At 43.4% G+C, this 19,047-nt stretch overlaps 5 protein-coding genes across 8 annotated transcripts; 1 reads left to right on the top strand and 4 right to left on the bottom strand.

Annotated features, from left to right (window-relative positions):
- Positions 1-1,566: 1,566 nt before the first annotated feature.
- On the bottom strand, positions 1,567-7,782 carry LOC122612908 (PDZ and LIM domain protein 7). Of its 4 annotated transcripts, XM_043786785.1 has the most exons (6): positions 6,997-7,782; positions 5,044-5,195; positions 4,841-4,932; positions 2,780-3,516; positions 2,505-2,572; positions 1,567-2,428 (listed from the first exon to the last, which is right to left on the bottom strand). In XM_043786785.1, exons 1-6 carry the CDS (start codon positions 7,201-7,203, stop codon positions 2,341-2,343), a joined length of 1,344 nt encoding a protein of 447 aa, XP_043642720.1. In that variant the 5' UTR covers positions 7,204-7,782; the 3' UTR covers positions 1,567-2,340. The 4 variants fall into 4 exon arrangements, with proteins under 4 accessions (XP_043642720.1, XP_043642717.1, XP_043642719.1 ...); XM_043786782.1 differs by lacking the exons at positions 1,567-2,428; positions 2,505-2,572; positions 2,780-3,516 and adding exons at positions 3,557-4,110; positions 4,257-4,429 and having other exon boundaries at positions 6,997-7,758; XM_043786783.1 differs by lacking the exons at positions 1,567-2,428; positions 2,505-2,572; positions 2,780-3,516; positions 6,997-7,782 and adding exons at positions 3,562-4,110; positions 4,257-4,429; positions 5,266-5,424.
- A 1,570-nt stretch (positions 7,783-9,352) lies between these two features.
- On the bottom strand, positions 9,353-9,993 carry LOC122614238. The gene has a single exon (XM_043788770.1). The coding sequence runs from the start codon at positions 9,849-9,851 to the stop codon at positions 9,384-9,386; it is 468 nt and encodes a 155-aa protein (XP_043644705.1). The 5' UTR covers positions 9,852-9,993; the 3' UTR covers positions 9,353-9,383.
- Positions 9,994-11,597: 1,604 nt separating this feature from the next.
- LOC122614095 lies at positions 11,598-12,311 on the bottom strand. Its single transcript, XM_043788569.1, has one exon. It carries the CDS (start codon positions 12,262-12,264, stop codon positions 11,815-11,817), a length of 450 nt encoding a protein of 149 aa, XP_043644504.1. The 5' UTR covers positions 12,265-12,311; the 3' UTR covers positions 11,598-11,814.
- Positions 12,312-12,831: 520 nt separating this feature from the next.
- On the bottom strand, positions 12,832-13,646 carry LOC122613808. The gene has a single exon (XM_043788195.1). It carries the CDS (start codon positions 13,542-13,544, stop codon positions 12,879-12,881), a length of 666 nt encoding a protein of 221 aa, XP_043644130.1. The 5' UTR covers positions 13,545-13,646; the 3' UTR covers positions 12,832-12,878.
- Positions 13,647-16,552: 2,906 nt separating this feature from the next.
- Positions 16,553-19,013, top strand: LOC122613506. The gene is made up of 3 exons (XM_043787711.1): positions 16,553-18,367; positions 18,440-18,536; positions 18,593-19,013. The coding sequence occupies exons 1-3, from the start codon at positions 16,673-16,675 to the stop codon at positions 18,964-18,966; spliced, it is 2,166 nt and encodes a 721-aa protein (XP_043643646.1). The 5' UTR covers positions 16,553-16,672; the 3' UTR covers positions 18,967-19,013.
- The last annotated feature ends 34 nt before the right edge of the window (positions 19,014-19,047 follow it).

Raw genomic sequence — 19,047 nt, forward strand, 5'->3', positions numbered from 1 at the left:
CTATACATTTCCGTGTTCCTCTGGCTCTTCTCTGTTCTGCTCTGCTAATTAGTCAACTTTCAGTTTGTTTAATGAATCCGGGGTACGACTGTCAACAACAGCAACAACCTCAACCCAGTCCGGACCTCGAAGCTCGGACCTAATGCCCATTTAATGAATGCCATTTGAAGTTGGCCCTCCTCCGCTTCGCTTCGTCCCCATGGACGTTGGCCAGGTTATCCAGCCTGGTGATGAAAGCACAACAGGTGCTTCCGACTGCCATTTGAGCCAAACCTGTTTGTGCCCCAACACGAAGCCTAATTTATATTGCTGTCCAACGAGAATGGCCGGGCTTCACTAAAAACAATGCTGAACTATTTTGAATTGGTACAATAGAGACGCGCAGTTTCACTGGGGTTTTTGTTCAATGCTGGATGTGCACTTGGTTACTATGGGTAAGTAATGCGGAGTTGCTCTTTCACAGTGGAAGTTCCAGCTTATTTTCCGTTTGAAAGCGAAGCCCTATATTAAGTCTTTCAAATATATAATTTATGGCAACGTCAATATAGTAATTTCTAATACTATTAAGATTCAGCAGATAAATGGATGGACTTAATGCCTAAACTTTTATAGAAATAAATGGGCTTGCTAAGTTTAGACATTGCTAATTGATGGATGAGCAGAGCGAAAAGGTATGTTCCTTTGCCTGTTAAGTTTGCCCACTCACTGACTCTAAAATCCAAACCTACCGACGATCCAACTGTAAACGTATCCTGGAACACCAGGACACTCCGCAGCAACAAAGCCCATTGCAGCGCTGTCAACATTTGTTGACACTTATTGAGGACTTTCCGTTGAGTTCTGGCTCTGGTTTGGCCGTTTGCCGTTGGTGGTTTGCATAATGACGTCCCTGCAAGTGCCATTGGGTGGCAGTGGGTCCTTGTGGGTGGCAGTGGGTGACAGTGGGTCCTTGTGGGTGGCAGTGGGTGATAGTAGGTGACAGTGAATCCCTGTGGGTGGCTGTGATTGCGACTGCCACTTTGTTTGCATGGCAGGCACGTGTCCTCCTCGCAGTTGCCCCATTGTGCGCCCTATGTTTTATGCATGTAAAGTGTGCGCGATAAGTGGCAGTTTCACAATGTGCACTATCACACTCCCGCCCACAGAAACTCATAATTCTGCAGATTATTCGCGCCCGGAAGCATGGTGAACACGATGCTGCATTCAGCCCAGGTTGATATCACTCATACGCCGCGTACGCCCGCCGGAGTAAACTTTTCTCATCAGCCAGCAGGCAAATGAGCTGCTTAATTCCCGAGCTGTTTGTTTTCAATGCTGCCATCGAATGCGAGTTTTGCAGGAGGGAAAATATTTACGTTGTGCATGCCAACAAGGCGCTTCACTCACTTACCGACTTAATGTTGCTTACACTTGCAGGGAATTAAAACAAAGCTGTAATTGGAGCTTTCAGTAAAGGGGAAAAAATAAATTCAAAACATGTGATGTAATTAATTCTTTATTATATGTAACTTTCGCCAATTAAATGGAGCTTATATAAGACCAAAAGAATATTTGAAATATGTGACTATTATGGCTTAAATATTTAATAGCTGTAAAATTCTTTGCAAATTTAATACCAATTTAAATTCAAATACGATTTAAAATAGAAAACCTTTAGATGTATAAAAAGTGATCTTAAGGAATCTTGAAATGATACTAGCCTGTGTAGGAGTTCTAAAAATAAGAGTAAACTTCGAGGAACATTTTTAGGCAGCGTCATCGTCCTTTTCCGTATCCTGCGTGACTCACAGGTCCTGCTGTTCTCGGAATAAGTGCATTGCGTTGCCCTTCAGATGGAATTTATGGTGCGGTGGGTCAGAAACGTTGCATAAACCTGGCCAAGTTGCAAGTGCCGGTTGAAGAGCTTGGCACTGGTCTAGTTTGCGTTTGGGTTTCGCTTTTGGTTTTGGTTTGGGTTTGGGTTTGGGTTTGGCTGTGGTTTTGTCTTGATTTTGAGTCTGCTTGCGTTTGACTTGGCAGTGATTTTTTTGGCATACGGCAGAGTGCACTTTAATTAAAAATTTTACCCGACTGAAAGGCTGGGTGTGAAGCGTGTTTGAATAGAGTTTCGAATACGCCCGGGTGTGCGGCTTTTAATTGAAGTGCTGCTGAAGTTGAGGCTGCTGTTGTCGCCTTGTCGCCTTGTCGCCTTGTCGCCTGTGTATTTGCATAATGAACTCAATTAAAAGTTGGCCACTTCACACCACCCTTCGACGTCGAGTTGCCCCCCTCCGAGGTTAAACTTAGTCTAATGGCAGGAACTGTTTAACATGGGTTTGACTCCTTGCTCCCCTCACGAACTCACTCCTTTTTGTCCTTGAGCAGCAGCTGCATTCGCTGCCCCACCAATCCCAGCGGCTTTCGTGGCACCAAGTGGCAAGTGGATTGCCTGGAATGAAAAGGGTTTCAATTCGGGTTACATACGAGTACTCGCACATGGGCATGTGTCCTGATTCGCCACTCACTTGTATATGATCTTCTCACGGTCTGCCCAGGGCCAGGATCGCTCCAGTTTGTCCAGTCTGAATAGCAACTATAAACAGAGTTATGCTTTAATACATATGCATAAAGGTATTTAAGAAAATAGTTGTATTTTGCATTCCATACTAATTTGCTGATTCATTTATCATATTAAACTAAGAACGATTCCCTTAGAACATCTCCTTGCCATACTTTGTAACCGCAATCGTTTGAAATCATCACAAATTACTGGGCTGATTGAAATATGCGGTGGCATTACCTTTTGTGTCTGCCCCTCGGCGGATTCCTGAGGCGGAGCCTTCGGCGTGGGCGTGGCGGGGCGCACCTTCGCTGGCTCGGATTCCTTCTCCGGTGGCTGCTCCAGCTGAGGCGCCTCCCGCGCCTGATGTCCCAGTGTCAGTTCACCTTCGGCCTCGGCATCGTTAATTCGCAGCTTGGGCACATTGCGCAGATTCCACGTGTAGGTGGTGTTCAAGAAGTCGCTCTCGTCCTCGTCCTCCGTAGAAGAATACGTATCCGCGGCGGAGGTCGCTGGCAGTTTCATGAAATACACCGTGCTGCCGGGCTCGTCATCGTCGTCGGAACCCGTATCATCGCTTGCCTCATTTGCCGGATAATTGGCTTCCGATGCATAATCCGATTCCGGCGTGACATCCTTCAGCAGCTTTGATTGCCTGGCACCTTTCGGAACATCCACGTGCTCAGCATCCTCCTCCCGAGCCAGCACCAAGTCTTCCCCGTCACTGTCACTGTCACCTGCCTGTTCCCCGTCCCTCAGCTCAAAGTCCAGGGCATCCTCGTCGTAGGAGAACTTCCGCTGCACATAGGCCTCCTCCTCGTCCTCCTCCTCATCGACCTCCGATTCACTCATCCGGGCAAAATTCTGCGACACGGTGGCCAAAGTGGAGCACAGGATTCTGGGTATTTCGGCGATGGCTGACAACTTGCGCTGCATCTCCAGCAGACGCATCTCGATGGAGCTGGCTCGTATGCGTCCTAAACGGAATCCATTAGGGAGTAGTGGCATTTTGGGGTTTTCAGGGGGATTCTTTTTATTAAAGCGACACACACAGACACGAAATATTCAAAATTATGTACAGGTGTAAAAGAGTTAGCGAACTCTACACAGGGGAAAAGCTTCATCTAAATCAAGACTAAGTATTTATTATCTGAGATTGTAATTTTGTATAGTAAATAATTATTCGAACGCAAGGCATTTTAAATAGAAAAATTGTAAACATTGGAAATGCTTCATTCTCTATCTTAAAAAAAGATTCAAATTAATAATTTCCAGCTAGAATATTCATAATAATTTACTGCGCACTTCAACTAAACATTATATCTTTCTCATATTCGCGGGGTGTAAAAACTTTTGATTGGCATTTTTCTCAGTGCAGGTGTAGGGATGCGACAGCCTCTGCTGTCAGGGATAAGCCACTTGGCTGGGTGAACGGCTCCTCACTTGGCCTTGGAGGCGCTGGGCAGGGCCATCAACATGTTCTCGATGGTGTTCGTGCGCAGCTCCTGGTTGTCGCCCACCTCCGCGAAGAAGCGCCGGATGTTCCGGATGATGCGATGGTGGGGCAGCTCCTGGATCGCGGAAGGATTACACGGATGGGGAGGTGGGGTCCATGGTGGAGAACACGGCGGAAAGTGGGAGAACGGAAAAACGGAAAAACGGAATGTGTTAATTTCGATGGCAGAGTTGTTGGCATGCAATCGTGTGGTTGCTTCACCTGCTCCTCGTCGTCGGACGACTCGTCCTCGCTGAGCTCAATGACCACCTCGTTGCCCTCGTCGTCCAGCTGCGTTTTGGTTTTCTTTTTCTTGGGCTTCGGCGGCTCCGGGGGGTCTTGCCACATTATCGGATGCCAACAACGCGAGCCAAGCAGGGGGGTTGGGGTGAAGTCTACAAAAAGATACAAAGCCAAGTGAGTTCGGGGCTACACGGGAAACAACTTGGGGCTGTGAAACAAGTCTACATATTGACATTCATTTGTATGTACTTATATAGAATAATATATATAATAGTACACATTAAAGACAAGACATCGTTTAAAAGGGACTTTCTCATTACTAAGTATCATTGTGTTTATTGAATCAGATTATTGAAGTTTATTTGTACTATACTAGCTACTTCCTCTAGCACTCAGCTATATTTTCTTAGTTACTTATCAAACACGTAGCATATTATTAACTGCACTTTGTATATTCACGAAAAGAACAACATTTTCACATCACTTTCCTGTGAGTAATCAAGGAATGGAGCTGGAGGGGAATGAACTGATTTGGGAACCCATGCATGAAAGTAAGTACTCACCACTGGGCGGCGGCAAAGGCTTTGGCACCCGCATCACAATCGACTTCTCCTCTCCGGCCTCGAACTGGCCCATGGGATCGTCCTCCTCCATGCTGTGGGGGAGATGGACGGCAGACAGTAGTTTGCTCATTACATAAGTTAAACGGCCTGAAAGCCTCCCAGACGCACCGAGACGCAGGCCAAGTGCATCTGGGGCAACCTACTTGCGCAGCAGGAAATGTATCTTCTTGGGTGTCGCGTTGATTTTCTCGTGGGCCTGGGACAGCGTCAGCTGCGAGGCGTCCTCCTCGTTGATCTCGAGTATGATGTCGCCCAGGCGAATGCCCGCTTTGTCGGCCAGGCCGTTGGGGGTGACCTGCAAGGACCACAAGGATGTCGATTGAAATCGAGAGCGATGCGATGCGATGCGATGCCGATGCCAATACCGAAAGTGAAAGCGAATGCGAATGCGAAAGCCCGGCAGCTCCTTTCACTTTCAGTAGATGAAAGAGCAGGAAAAACCGCACCGTGCGAGTTTCAAAGCGCAATTGAATGGATATCTGCGTACTTTGAGTTTAGGTTCAGAAAATATACGCGATGCGCGAACGACAGATACAGATGACATGTATACGAGATGAGCTAACTGAACGGCTGCTCCCAAAAGAAAATGGCCCAAAAATAATGAAAAAACAATAACATCTAAAGCAAAACAGACACAATGCGGTGTTTTTAAACATGGCAGAATCGACTTGGTTTGTACCCTCAAATAAACATATCTTGAAAAATGTAAATAAAAGCGGTTTAGTAAAGAAGCAAGTTGAACTCAAACAATACTTAGAAAGAAGTACATATAGTTAAGCATAAATAATCCTAATTTTCCCTATGGAAACTACTTATGCATGGGGTTCATCAAACTCTTCAAATGTCCCCTCAAATTGACTTGAATTCAAAAATAACACAAACAAACAACGACTGATATTATTCTTAAAGACTAAACGCGAAACGTCAAAAGTAAAATGTTGCACAAAAGCCAAAAGCAATACTAATAGTTTCGCCTTATGGGAAATCATTTTGCATACATATACGCTACACACGTCACATTTTTATAATGGTTGTTGATAATACAAAAAAAAATAGTTCGGACTTTGATTTTAAATACATTATTATAACAAAGAGATTTCTCCAGCTGCATATGACTCTGAAATTACTTTTATTGATCCGATAACCGATTAGATGGCTGCTTGGAAAAATATCTTTTATGATAGCCAACGTATTTGTTTCGTGTATGAAGGGAAGGGTGGTGTGGCTAACCCAAATATTGTACATTCACTCGAGACTCAAGTGGGCCAAAAAGAGCAAAAAGGGGGAGACGAGACACGCCAACTAAAAGGCTAGAAAAGACTTGAAGACTAAAGACTACAGACTAGAGAACACAGAAGACACAAGACGGGGCGCGGCAGGTGCAGATGCCAGAAACAATAAAATGCTGGCTTCTATTTGGTGGCAGGCAATTTGCATTCGATGCGACATCGTCATAGCATAATTGGAATTCAAAATTTGAAGTGGGTTGCTGGGTTGGTGGTTTGGTGGGTTGGGTTGTTGTCGTTCTGGCTCGCAATCAAAAAATTGGAAACAATGACGAAACAGCAGTTGCAGCGGAAAGGAGCTACAGTGAGAACTGCTGCAAGTGTAACTTGCGCCACGTAATTATACTTAAATGTTTTAAAAATGTACATCAATAAAAAAGATTTTAGTTCAGCTCTTCTGTAAACTTATCTTTATGTTTTTTTCAATTAAATTAAATTTAAATATATTATGAATCTGAAACATTTAATATTTGATATACCAGTGAACAAACAAGTTATAAAGTATCTTTTTTTTCGGTATTTCAAAAATAAATAATAGGGCCAAGTAAAATGAGAAATTTATTTCTCTTGGAAATTATTTGAATTATATACTTTTTAAATTTATATTTACTTCATTTCCACCTAACATTTTATGTATATTTTCTCTGCTCCTGGGGATAACCGGAAAAACAGTTCAGCTTAAATGCCTTTCCCACAATTTGCAGTGGCTTGAGGTTGACTGTATCAATATAATTATTAGACTGCCACCAGATGGTCTTGTTCCCAAGGACGAACCACCCCCAAGTATACATACATAGTACCATAACTCACCTGGAAGACTGTGAGCGGCATGTGGAACTCCGCTCCGCCGGTGATGAGGAATCCCCACCGGCTGTCGTCCTTGGTGGCGTACGCATCGGAGTCCACATCGAAGGCGGGAAAGCCGTCCGTGTCGCCGATGCCGCAGGACACCTTGATGATGGGCGCCTTCGCCTTGGACTCCGGCACGGACCACACCAGTCCCAGTGGTTCCGGCATCGCTTTGTTTACGTTTACCCGTACTCTTGCGAAGAGATTCCGGATCTCTTTCTATCCGCTGGTTTTATTTATAAGTTCGCACTCTTGCCGGCGGCACTCTTGCTTTTCTATTCTATTCTACTCTACTTCTCTACTTTTAAAAGTATATTGCTCTTTTTTCGGTGCGAAAGTTTTAGTTGCTCTTTAGCCAATTGCTTGTTTGCGTTCGCCTGTCAAAATTCCGCCCGTGCAAAAATATTACTCGACTTTTGCCGGCTTTTCGACACAACCTGAAACTCAGTTACTTTCTATTCAAACTTTCTATTCAAACTGCAGGAATCAGTTGAATACGAATGCCAGTTGAACTTTGGCCAATTGTGCGACTTATATAATCAGCAGTCACGCATTGCACAACCCCAATCTCATTAGATCTTGGTCTGTAAAGTGGTGAAAAGTACGGAAACTCCGAAAACGTTTGAATTACCAAGACCACGACTATGAGGGATAATTATGGAAAATGTATTTAACACTTTTTTATGCCTGCTGGCTGGTTGTTCTTTTTTCGCTTTGTGGCTTCTCTTTCACTTCCACACGACTGCACTCGACTTGGGCAACTAAAATAATTTTCGAGAAGTTTTCCTTTGTGGCTGCATCTTTTCCATTTTCCCCATTCTCTCTCGCGCTTTTCCTCTGCTCCTCGCGGTCTGTTTTTCCTTTTTTTAGACAATGTGTTGCATTCTTTGTTGCTTTTTTCGACGAGTGGAAGCGTTTTTTGCCTCTGATTAAAGATATTCTCAAACATTCCAGTTTGGATTCATAAATGCATGTGGCATTGATAGTAAACACTGCCATTAAGCTATAATTCATTGCACAACTATTAATTAAATCTACCCAAGCAAGATTTAACCAAGAGAGTCGATTGAAATTGTGATGGGAACTGTAGAAGGAAATAACAGATGCTACCCTTATAAATTTGTTTATGACATCACTACTCAAATACTAAAAGCTTGTAATAAACTAGGCATAAGTTTAAATTAATAAATATATAAATGCTTAAACCTCCGACTCGGCTATTGATTCTGATATATATACTATATATTATACCACCTGTTAGTGGTATAAATCTAGTTACTCTACCAGTAACTGATATAAAAATAAGGCCATGCCAATTATTATCAACTAGGAAAGGGTGGAATGAATTTCTTTTTCCACAAAATCCTACTTTAAAGCCATCATGCAGTTCACGTCCACACCTAACATCTTTCTGATACACGTCAACTACCAAGATTACGGCAAAACAAATAACTTAAACGTGCCATGCTCACTGGCTAAAATTCCGCTTGTCAAATAAACAACAATGGAAATCGGAGTTCCATGGGCGGGAAAATTCAGGAGAATACCCAAAAAAAGTGACACACACCTTGCAGAAAAATTTCGATTAGCTCAGGGACTACTGCGAAGGTAGATATGCTCATGTATGTTTCTGGAATAGTTCGTTCACAGTTTCCTGGCGTGGTCATAAAAGAGTGAACAAAACGTGCCTTATCAGCCGCAAAAGCCCAAAAAGCCCAAAAACAACACATGTTGACAAACAAAGGCACAAAGCCGTAGCCAAAATTCGAGAACCAATTTTTCAATATCCCAAAACGTTGGAAGGTGCAAAATGCAGATGACACGAATCACAAAAAGGCTCTTCACAAAAAAGGAATTCGTTTGGCGTACACGCATTGCTTTTCGTACAGAAGCCAGAGAACACGCTATAGGCAAGTGCCTCGACTATCCTATACCCAATAAAAAAAGGGGTTTAGCATATGAATAGAAATAAACAACCCACCCCGGGAACTCGAACTCCGCATCATCTTTAACATTTTCTCTTGTTGCTATTTATTTGTAAACAAATTTCATAAGCTTATTGGCAAGGACTGCAATGTTCAAATTGTTTATTGACTATATTCACATTAATATCGGTTAACCCAGCAATTTACAAATCATTTCCAGAATATAAACTATATTTTTATTTCTCATGAGTACATCATAAGTTTAGGAACGTAAATAAACATGAAAACGACTGTCGTGATAAGGATGGTGTTGCTGATAACGAAGAAGATGACTAATGGGTCATGTCACTTCTGACATGACTGAGGGTAATTCATAAGAAATTTCATAAGAATTTTGGGTTTTTTGTTTGCCTTTATTTAGAATTAAGGATGATTTTTAGGTAAATCTTTACAAATGGCATACATATCACGTATTTCAATTACAGAATTGATGGTACTTCCATCTTCAAAATCGCTAAAGTCAGCATCTGGGCAAATTGTGGCCAGCAGATATAAGTTCCTGTACCTCACATCCGACCTGCGCCTTCTGACAGCGGGCTCCGCTGCTTCCTGGGAGTCCATAATCAGTTTCTGTTCCTCCGCCGAAGAGGACTCCATTGAGCTGTCCATACCATCGAGTACCTCCTCATTGGCACCATCCGTGAGCTCCTCTGAGATGCTGCCACTAGTGTCCTTTGCATCTCGCTTGCTGATAGTTTTTTCAACACCACTGTTCAGCTGCTGCCCCGATTGGTGATTATTATCAGATCTCTCGGACCAAGGGATGAAGTCATATGATATCCCACTTATCACAATGGCTGACATCAGCAGCAGCAACACAGATCGCTTCATTCTGGTAATCCTTTTATATCCTGGTAAACAGTATTCCACTGGCTTCCTCGGCGTGTTCTTCTCACCCAGACCGACTTTTTCGAACTGATTCTGACCAGCTGCATACGTTGCCCACGAAACCTCAACCAATGTGCTATCGCCTCCTCGGCGATTATGTGATTATAGACTCAAATTCAATTGAGTCAGTCAGATAGCGGGTCTCAAAAAAGAGTCTGATTAAAGACACTCTTAAACATAAAAGTTTAAATTCATTAATGATTGTGGTATTGATAGTCATAAAATCCTTAAACTAAATTAAAACTACCAACTGATACCCTTTTATCTTTCTCTCTTCCTGGGAGCAGTGTTTTCTTCTGCCCACTGAAATATAATTTTTTTCTATTTTATTGCCCTTTCAAATATACTAATCGACTTAACCAAACTCACTTTTTACAAAATATTAATTATTTCGGGACGTTTCGTTGGACAAAACCAGACACTGCTATTCTAATGAACAGCCTAAAATTGTGAATTTGCTAAAGAATGTAAAGATAACAAGAGAGAACGCTATAGTCGAGTTCCCCGACTATCTGATACCCGTTACTCAGCTATTCGAAGTGCGAAGGAGAGTCTTCAGCACATACAGTTTTTGGCGGTTTTGTGGGCGTTAGAGTGGGCGTGGCAAAAAGTTTTTGGCAAATCGATAGAAATTTACAAGACTAATACAAAAATGAAAAAATATCAAAACATTTTTCAAAAGTGTGGGCGTGGCAGCTTTGGGCGGTTTGTGGACGTTAGAGAGGGCGTGGCAAAAAGTTTTTTGGCAAATCGTTAGAAATTTACAAGACTAATACAAAAATGAAAAAATATCGAAACATTTTTCAAAAGTGTGGACGTGGCAGTTTTAGGCGGTTTGTGGGCGTAAGAGTGGGCGTGGCAACATGAATCGACAAACTTGCGCTGCGTCTATGTCCCTGGAGTCTGTATGCTTAATCTCAACTTTCTAGCTTTTGTAGTTCCTGAGATCTCGACGTTCATACGGACAGACGGACAGACGGACAAGCTTCCTTCTGCCTGTTACATACTTTTCAACGAATCGAGTATACCCTTTTACTCTACGAGTAACGGGTATAACAAATAACTTAAACTTAAACTAAACCATGCTCACAACCAAAGATTTCGCTTGTCAAATAAAAAACAATGAAAATCAGAGTTTCATTGGTCGGAAAATTCAGTATAAAAGGCCCAAAAAAGTGGCACACACCTAACAAAAACAATTTCGATTAGCCCAGAGAATACTGCAAGTCTAGATATGTTCATGTGTTGTAACATATGCATGTTTCAGGAATAGTTTGAACACATTTTCTTAACGTTGTCATGCAAGAGTGAACAAAACGTGCCTTATCAGCCCCAACAGTCCAAAAACAACAAAAGTTGACAAACAAAGGCACAAAACGGTAGGCAAAATTTGAGATCCAATTTTTCAATATTCCAAAACATTGCAAAGGGCGCAAATGCAGATGGCACCAATCACAAAAAGGCTCTTCACAAATAATGAATTTGTTTGGCGTAAATGCATAGCTTTTCGCACAGAAACCAGAGAACACGCTATAGTCAAGCGCCTTGACTATCATATACCCAATATAAAGCTAGTAGGATAGCCAAAAAAAAACTTTACAATTCGTCTTATATATCGATAAAAATCGATTCCAGTTCGCTTGTTAAAATATAAAAAATATTTCAGGCTCGTAAGTAATAACATATCAGTTAACGCAGTTACAGAATGCAAACTTTATTTTTAGTTCTCATGAGTACATCATAAATTTAAAAGCGTAAATAAACGTGAAAATGACCTACGATGACTTTAACGTGTTACTGATAACGAAGCAGATGACTAATGGGTCGGGGGTCACTTGAATTAGGAAAAGAAATTTCATAAGAATTTTGGAATTTTGGTTTGCCTCTATGTAAACGTATTATCGGGTTATTTGATGATCCGACCGGAATTATCAGAAGGGTGACAAAACTGCAAAATCTCGGCATTAGTATATTCTTTGTTGACATTCCAATTGCTGAAGTCAGCATCTGGGCAAATCGCGGTCAAAGCCTCAAATAAATTATTCATGTGCAGATTCCACAAACGTCTTTCGTCCAAAATCAGTTTTTGTTTCTCCCCCAAAGAGGACTCCATTGAGCTGTCCATACCATCGAGTACCTCCTCATTGGCACCATCCGTGAGCTCCTCTGAGATGCTGCCACTAGTGTCCTTTGCATCTCGCTTGCTGATAGTTTTTTCAACACCACTGTGCAGCTGCTGCCCTGATAGGTGATTATAATCGGAATCCTCGGACTCGAAATGCTTCCTAGTTCGGAAGTTAACTGCCCCACTTAGCACAATGGCCGACATAAGGAGCAGCAACACAGATCGCTGCATTCCGGTAATCCTTTTATATCCTGGTAAACTGTATTCCACTGGCTTCCAGACCGACTTTTTCGAACTGATTCTGACCAGCTGCATAGCACCTCCTCAGCGATTATGTGATTATAGACTGATTGAGACCCGCTATCTGACTGACTCAATTGCATGTCAGTCAGATAGCGGGTCTCAAAAAAGACTCCTTGTAATACACGTAGATTGCAAAAAACAGAAAACGTCACTGAATGCACCATTTCAGTTTTAGGTGGGCTTATTTCAAAAAGCCTTTCAAAAAATGAGAACCAGTTGTTACGAGTAATAATGGTTCAATATTATGGTAAAATTGATTGCGCAAATAATAGGAGTATTATTGTTTTTAAACTACTGAGATGGGCACATATTTCATCATGCTGATACCAACATTACGTAAAGAGGTAATAATAAATACATAGCAGAGTATATACAGCAGGTATATGATAGTCCAAAGGCTGATACTTTTTCTGACAACTCATGCAGTCATAATAATTATAAGTCGTTGGTAGTTCACATACATTCTTAAAGGTAATTTGAATACGAAAACACAAGTTAGAATGTTATTTATGTTTATTTAAAATCAAGTTCTGCAAGAGATATCATTCGACATAGGTGGCTTCGTTGGCCTCTTTGGAGCTGACCTCCATGACCTCGCATCCCTGGGCGTAGTCCTCGATGCTGGTGTTATCCTTGTCCTTCAAAAGCTCCGCAGCAGCCCGCGCCATCTCCTCGTCCAGCTCCTTCTCAGCCTGGGCATCCAGGACCGGCTCCTCGCTGCTCTTCTGATCGCCAAGCTTGCTGAAAATGTTTCCGGTGGCCTGGCGCCTTCTTCTGGACTCGCCTAGCTTACAAAATTGTACGATGGGGTCATGAAGATCGGTGTGCTTAATATCTAGTCCTTCCAGTGCCTGGCAAAAGGCTATAATCATCGAATCTTCCGTGCTTCTGCGTTTCCTAGCGGCCTGTTCCGTAGTAGTGGCTTCCTCCTTCGCATGTGCTGTTGTCTGCTCCTCGGAGGAACTGGTCGCCTTGTCCTTGGGCTGGCCCTTGTGCTCCTCAGAGGAGCTGCTGGAATCCTCGGTAGATCGTTTGCTGATGTGGTTTCCGATGCTCTCGTCCAGGTCCTGCAGCTCACCGCTGTCCTCGCTCTCCGCCAGCATCTGCTCCAGCCAATCCTCCTCGGATTTGGACAGCTTTGGGGGCAGAGCCACTGCAGCACAGAACAGGATGGCTGACATAGCCAGTAGCAACAGTGTTCGCTGCATTGATCTCGTCCTTGTGGTATATCCTTGAGGTATGTATGTAAACTCTCCTGTGCTCCTCTAGGCACACACTTTGCGCCACGAATTTCTTTTGCAAACTGACTTCGACCGGTGGGAAAGATTTGCCAAGAAACCTCAACTGTTCGTTCCTGTCCAGATTTCCACATTACGGGTGCAAATGTAATTAAAGCCTCCATCAAATACGTATGTTTAAATGCTTTTTGCATTATACGAGTATTGCATATAGATTGCGCATAACACTCTATCTCATTTTCAGTTTCCGCGGCACTGCGCAATTTCCGAGTTTGCGCCAATTGCGAGTTCAGAAATCCAGACTCACTTGCATAATTCATGACAACAAATTGAGAGGCTGTGGAACGCGATGCACTATCGAGCTGCCACAGAATGCATGCGAAATCGCCCTGATAAGCCCACGGATCACTACAGATCACCCCGCCGCGCATTTTGTATTTATTGATGCTTGTTCAAAACAGAAGAGCGAAAATGAGTGAGTATAGCCGAGTACACAGCAAAAAAAGGGTTAGCTTTACCATTGAATTTGGTTTTAGAAAATATTTAAATTATTTCAAATAATAAATTTGGTTTGCTAGCATAAGAATTGTGTTTTATAAGAAATAATAAAAGCCCACACATTCCTAATTTAATTAGAATATTTCTTAACTCACCTAATCTTTAAATGATTCACGGCGAAATCCAGATTTGTTTTTTATGACCTTCTTATCTTCAAACGTATATTCCACAAATAACGTGTTGAAAAATAAACAATAAATCACTTTGTTATTAAGCTGTATTATATGTATCATTTCTGGGAAATACTTAATATAAACGAAATTGATTAAAAACCTAATTATTTTAATTCCAGCGAATTCCGTCAAATCAAAAAACTGAAGATTTCAGCGCTCGTCTTGTTCTTCTTTCGTATAAGTTCAGCTACAAACTTTTACCATAAACTTTTTAACATTTTCTTAATCTGCCGGGTTTTCGTATCTAAAAGGCTATTTTCAGCCGCGCTGTGTAGAAAAACACTCGTAAATTACAATTTTGCCGGCGCAACGTGCCAGCGTAATTGAAGCGTTCCGCGGAGGGAAAGTCAAGTTCAAGAGTTCTCCTAAGTATCCTACGGAATACTGCTGACCCCTAAGCCGAAAATGCCACTTAAGGCGGACAAACGGAACGGAAGAACCAAAAACAAAATAAAAGAAAGGAAAGGATTCCCGAATCCCGAAGCTTCGGACGGAATGATAAATAGCTAAAGGATTCCCGTTCGGCTTCGCTGAAGACGTGAACCGCCTGGGAAGTAGGCCCACCAGTAGGCCACATGTGTCCACTGATGAGTGTCCAGTAGGGGGCAATTATGGTGTCACCGGTGTTTACCCGACTATTAAATATCCATCAGAAAGTTGGCTATTATTCACCTGGAAGGCGCTCCGGTGGCAGCGGCAGCGTCTTAAATAACATCGAAAACAAATTTATTTAACAGCCATCAAAGGGGATTGGCCCATTGCGACTGTCATAAAAAAAGTTATTTGCCTTCTTGCTGCGGATCCGGCTTATTGAATATGATTCCCAGATGTCCTTCGCAACATCAAAGGGAAAGCAGTGGAATGGGAGAGCAAAGCAGCAGGCTCATGCATAATTTAAAGCAATTTGGCATTGTGCTGAATCAATTTCCACGCCCAGACAATCAAACGGAAAGTATTAAGACCCGAAATCCATTCCAAGTGCTGCAGTGCTTCCATGCAAATTACACTCACCGCCACTGCAGCACTTTTATGTAAATCCTGGCTGGCACCTGGTGCCCAAAATGGCAGTGAATTAAAGCACCAACATTTTGTCATATTTATTAAAAATTTATCAATGTCATAAAGTTTACCGCACCCGCACAAAAAAACCAACAGTGCTCCACGGACACACGCACACGGCCAACAATGGCCAACGATCAATCAACTTTAAAGCCCCGGCAAGATTTACTTAGGACCTCCAATTGCACCCCAGATGGTGCTTAAAGTCGCAGCTTTATTCCTCAAAAAGTTCTACTTCTTAAAAAGATACATCGTTTCAATTCAATTTGTTTATTGCTAAAGAACGTTTTACCTACATAAATGAATATTATTACTACGACAAGCCTACAAGTATGCAAACTTTTCTTTAAATCAAATTGCTGGTGCTAATTGCAACTTTTACTGAAACAGCTTTGCACATTAATAATGTGGACATAGAGCAAGCAACTAAGGCGAAATACCTAGGCCTCACACTGGACAAACGCCTAACCTTCCGAGATCATATTGCCAGAGTCGTCAAAATGTGCAACCTAAAGCGTAACCAACTATTCTGGATGCTAAATAAGAAAAGCAAACTACCTTTAAGATGCAAGCGTCAGATTTATCAGCAAATTATCGCACCTACTTGGAGATACGGCATCCAAATTTGGGGAGTGGCGGCTGCGTCCCACCGAAAACGATTCCAAACCGTCCAGAACAAAACATTAAGACAAATCACTGGCTGTGACTGGTTCGTTAGCGGCCAAACGCTTCACAATGATTTAAACCTGAGCCTTGTTGAAGACCAAATCTCGTTCTTCTCAAGCAGATACAACGACCGACTAACTGCGCACCGTAATCGTCTCGCCCGGAGATTACAGGGGGCTATCCCAATTCGCAGGCTCAAAAGAAGACATTTTGGGCTGCTTCTAAGATGATAGTATGAATATATTATTTACCTGAAACCTCACTACTCGAAATTTGACCTATTCCTATATATTAAGATGAAAACAAATTATATTTTATAATTAAGAGATTATTTACTTAAGACAACATTTAGGTTAAAGGCTTTAATTGACCTGTTCCTGAATAATATTAAATAAAGATGTTAATAAATTTAAAAAAAAAACAGCTTTGCAAAAAGTATTGGATAATTTATATATTTGGAATTTATTAGAGAAAAGTTTGATTATTATTTCGCTTGAGTTATTTGTCACATCAACAAAGAAACCCAAAAACACAACACACCCACAGGCCACCCACCACACAAAAAGAACACACAAAAGAAAAACATAAAAAATAATAAAAATAACAAAAACACACCAAAAAACACACACATAAACACTAAAAATGTCCCAAGATCGCGTCGCTACACAAGAAGTCTTCCCCGCGGAGGAAACCATCGAGGCAGGAGCAAAATCCGAGGTAGACACTGTTCCAGAGGTTGTGCCCCCAGAAAGACCTGCTGAGTCCGAAGTGATCTCCAAGCCAGAGGAGGGCAACCAACCACTTGGCGATGCACCGCGGGAGGAGAAGCCACAGAACGAGTCTGGCCCAATCACCGCAGTGGAGGCGGCGGAGGAGGGACAGGAAACGGGAGCCACCGAACACGTAGCTACCGAAGCAACGAAGCCAATGGAAGCCTCAGATGATCTTTCGCCTGAGGAAAGGAAACTGAAGCTGAAGAAGGAGCGAAAGGAGCGTTTGAAGAACATCGCAACCACCCGCTTTGCCCCCATGGAATTAGAGGATAAAGTTAGTTTTGTAGGGGGAAATATAGAAGAGGTCAGGGATAATGAGGTGGAGGAAGAGGAGGAACCGCTGGCCAACATGGATGGGCCCATCGATGGGGACACGGATTCAAGTGCAAGCGACGAGTCAGAGGACGATTTGTTCGTGGGACCCAAAATGGTGAGCCTATTCCCGACCTACGGCTTCTCAGATGGCCCAGTTGATAGGAGCATATTCCAAACGGATGTGAGGTTCGAGGACATTGACCATTCGGCGAGTTTGACTGGCATAAGCATTGTATCGACGAGAACGTTGAAGAGCGAACGAGATCCGGATTCCGTCCAGTTGAAGACCAACTTTCTGAGGGATTTCGATGTGCCCAGTCTGTCGGACATATCGGAGGAGCACGAGCCGTCTGATCAGTCACCGGATGTTAAGTCGCCGATAGGCGAGGAGCATGACGCTGGTTTCTATGCGGATCCTACGTCGAACATGGACTCCGGTCCCAGCTCGGCGTCGGAATCGATTGGGGACGTGGAGGAGGAGCACCAGGCTGAGGGTGCGGCTCCAGAAAGTGAGGTCGTCTCCCTCGATATCTCCGACATACCTGAATTCATCGAACCACCAGTGTTAAGTGGTCCTCAGGAAAAGCAGGTGACTCTGGAAGAAATCAGCACCTTGTCAAAGGTGGCCTTCTCATTTGCCGAGGTCCGAATTGAACCTGCCCATTTGCTTGCCTCCGAGATCGAGGCGGTGGTCGGTGAACTACTGTTCGATCTTTTCGAGGAGGCGGCCATCAAATCGGACATCCACAACAAGGAGTGCGTAATTCGAGCGAAGTTTGACAAGAGCAAGCTATTGGACGAGCTACAAAAAGTCGTCAATTCATATTTGTATGAAAGGTCCACCAACGAGATGGTGGGCAATCGCCTGATAGAGCACTTTAAACGCAATCGCAATGCCCGCGTCTTCGTCGCGCTCTCGCCGGAAAATGAAAAACGATTCCACGGCCGGTACATGCAGGCCCTGGCCCAGTTGGACAATCTGAAGTACCGGGTGGTGGTGGCCAAGCACAAGCACGCCCTCCAGATGAACAGAGTGATCCTGGATCTGCACTCCGCCCAGAGTCTCGCCTCGATCACCGAGGAGCGCCTGGAGCATCTGCTCCGGAAACACCTAGTCCGCGCCGACTCCGACCACCTGCGACGTCTAGTCGATCGCGAACTGCGACTAATGACGGTCAAGCGGAACGAGATCAGCGACGCCAGACTGTTCCTGATCATAAAAAAGCACACCTTGGGTCACATATTTGGCGTAAGTATGCTGGACAGCAAACTCAACCGCATCTGTGTTTTACAAATTGATATTCTTCCTCGAATCTTCCAGAAACTACAAGAACTGGACACACTGAGTGACACCTTGAGCATCCGGGATTTCTTGGCCGTGCAAAATGATGTGATTGCCCTGCAAAAGAAAATCGAGGGTAAGCCCAATTATGGCCTCACAAAATTCCAGGAGTCATGATCTCATTACCCGCAGAGCGCACTGTCGATCTGAAGAAGATGCGCACCCAGTTCCTCATGGACGTTCATCTCACCCGACACAATCGGGAAAAGGCGCTGGCTCTAGCGGAGAAGTTTGAGGTAAAGAAAATTCTGCTACGCAACGCCATCAAAAATCAGAGAAGCCTGCGAAGACGACTCTACGAAGTGAAGATGGAGCGCAAGACGATGCGGCAGCAGTCCAAGGACCTCACCTTCCAAGGCGGCATCCTCTCGATGCCATCGCTGATGTACGACTTCGACAGCACCGTGGAGCGGCTGAAGGAGAAGCGGGAAACGGTCGCCAAGCTCAGGGAAACCATGAGGGCACTCCAGCGTCGGGTCAGCCAACTAGAGGGAAGAAGTATGTAGAGCTTTAAGAACAGATAAATCGAATAAACAGTGCAATTTATTACAAACACCTTTGGCTGCTTTCACTGTAACTATAAGTTC

This window comes from Drosophila teissieri, chromosome 2R (genome assembly GCF_016746235.2).
Source record: "Drosophila teissieri strain GT53w chromosome 2R, Prin_Dtei_1.1, whole genome shotgun sequence".
Lineage (NCBI taxonomy): Eukaryota > Metazoa > Arthropoda > Insecta > Diptera > Drosophilidae > Drosophila > Drosophila teissieri.

Excerpts from the sequence above, each read along its gene's own strand:
- LOC122612908 (XM_043786785.1), bottom strand. The coding sequence starts at position 7,203 with ATGCCGGAACCACTGGGACTGGTGTGGTCCGTGCCGGAGTCCAAGGCG. Across the intron at positions 5,196-6,996 it reads TGCCGCTCACAGTCTTCCAG|GTCACCCCCAACGGCCTGGC; the intron begins GTGAGTTATGGT and ends TGGTCCTTGCAG. Across the intron at positions 3,517-4,840 it reads GCCTTTGCCGCCGCCCAGTG|GACGCATACGAGCCAGCTCC; the intron begins GTGAGTACTTAC and ends GATTCCGTTTAG.
- LOC122614238 (XM_043788770.1), bottom strand. The coding sequence starts at position 9,851 with ATGAAGCGATCTGTGTTGCTGCTGCTGATGTCAGCCATTGTGATAAGT.
- LOC122614095 (XM_043788569.1), bottom strand. The coding sequence starts at position 12,264 with ATGCAGCGATCTGTGTTGCTGCTCCTTATGTCGGCCATTGTGCTAAGT.
- LOC122613808 (XM_043788195.1), bottom strand. The coding sequence starts at position 13,544 with ATGCAGCGAACACTGTTGCTACTGGCTATGTCAGCCATCCTGTTCTGT.
- LOC122613506 (XM_043787711.1), top strand. The coding sequence starts at position 16,673 with ATGTCCCAAGATCGCGTCGCTACACAAGAAGTCTTCCCCGCGGAGGAA. Across the intron at positions 18,368-18,439 it reads CCTTGGGTCACATATTTGGC|AAACTACAAGAACTGGACAC; the intron begins GTAAGTATGCTG and ends CGAATCTTCCAG. Across the intron at positions 18,537-18,592 it reads CCTGCAAAAGAAAATCGAGG|AGCGCACTGTCGATCTGAAG; the intron begins GTAAGCCCAATT and ends CATTACCCGCAG.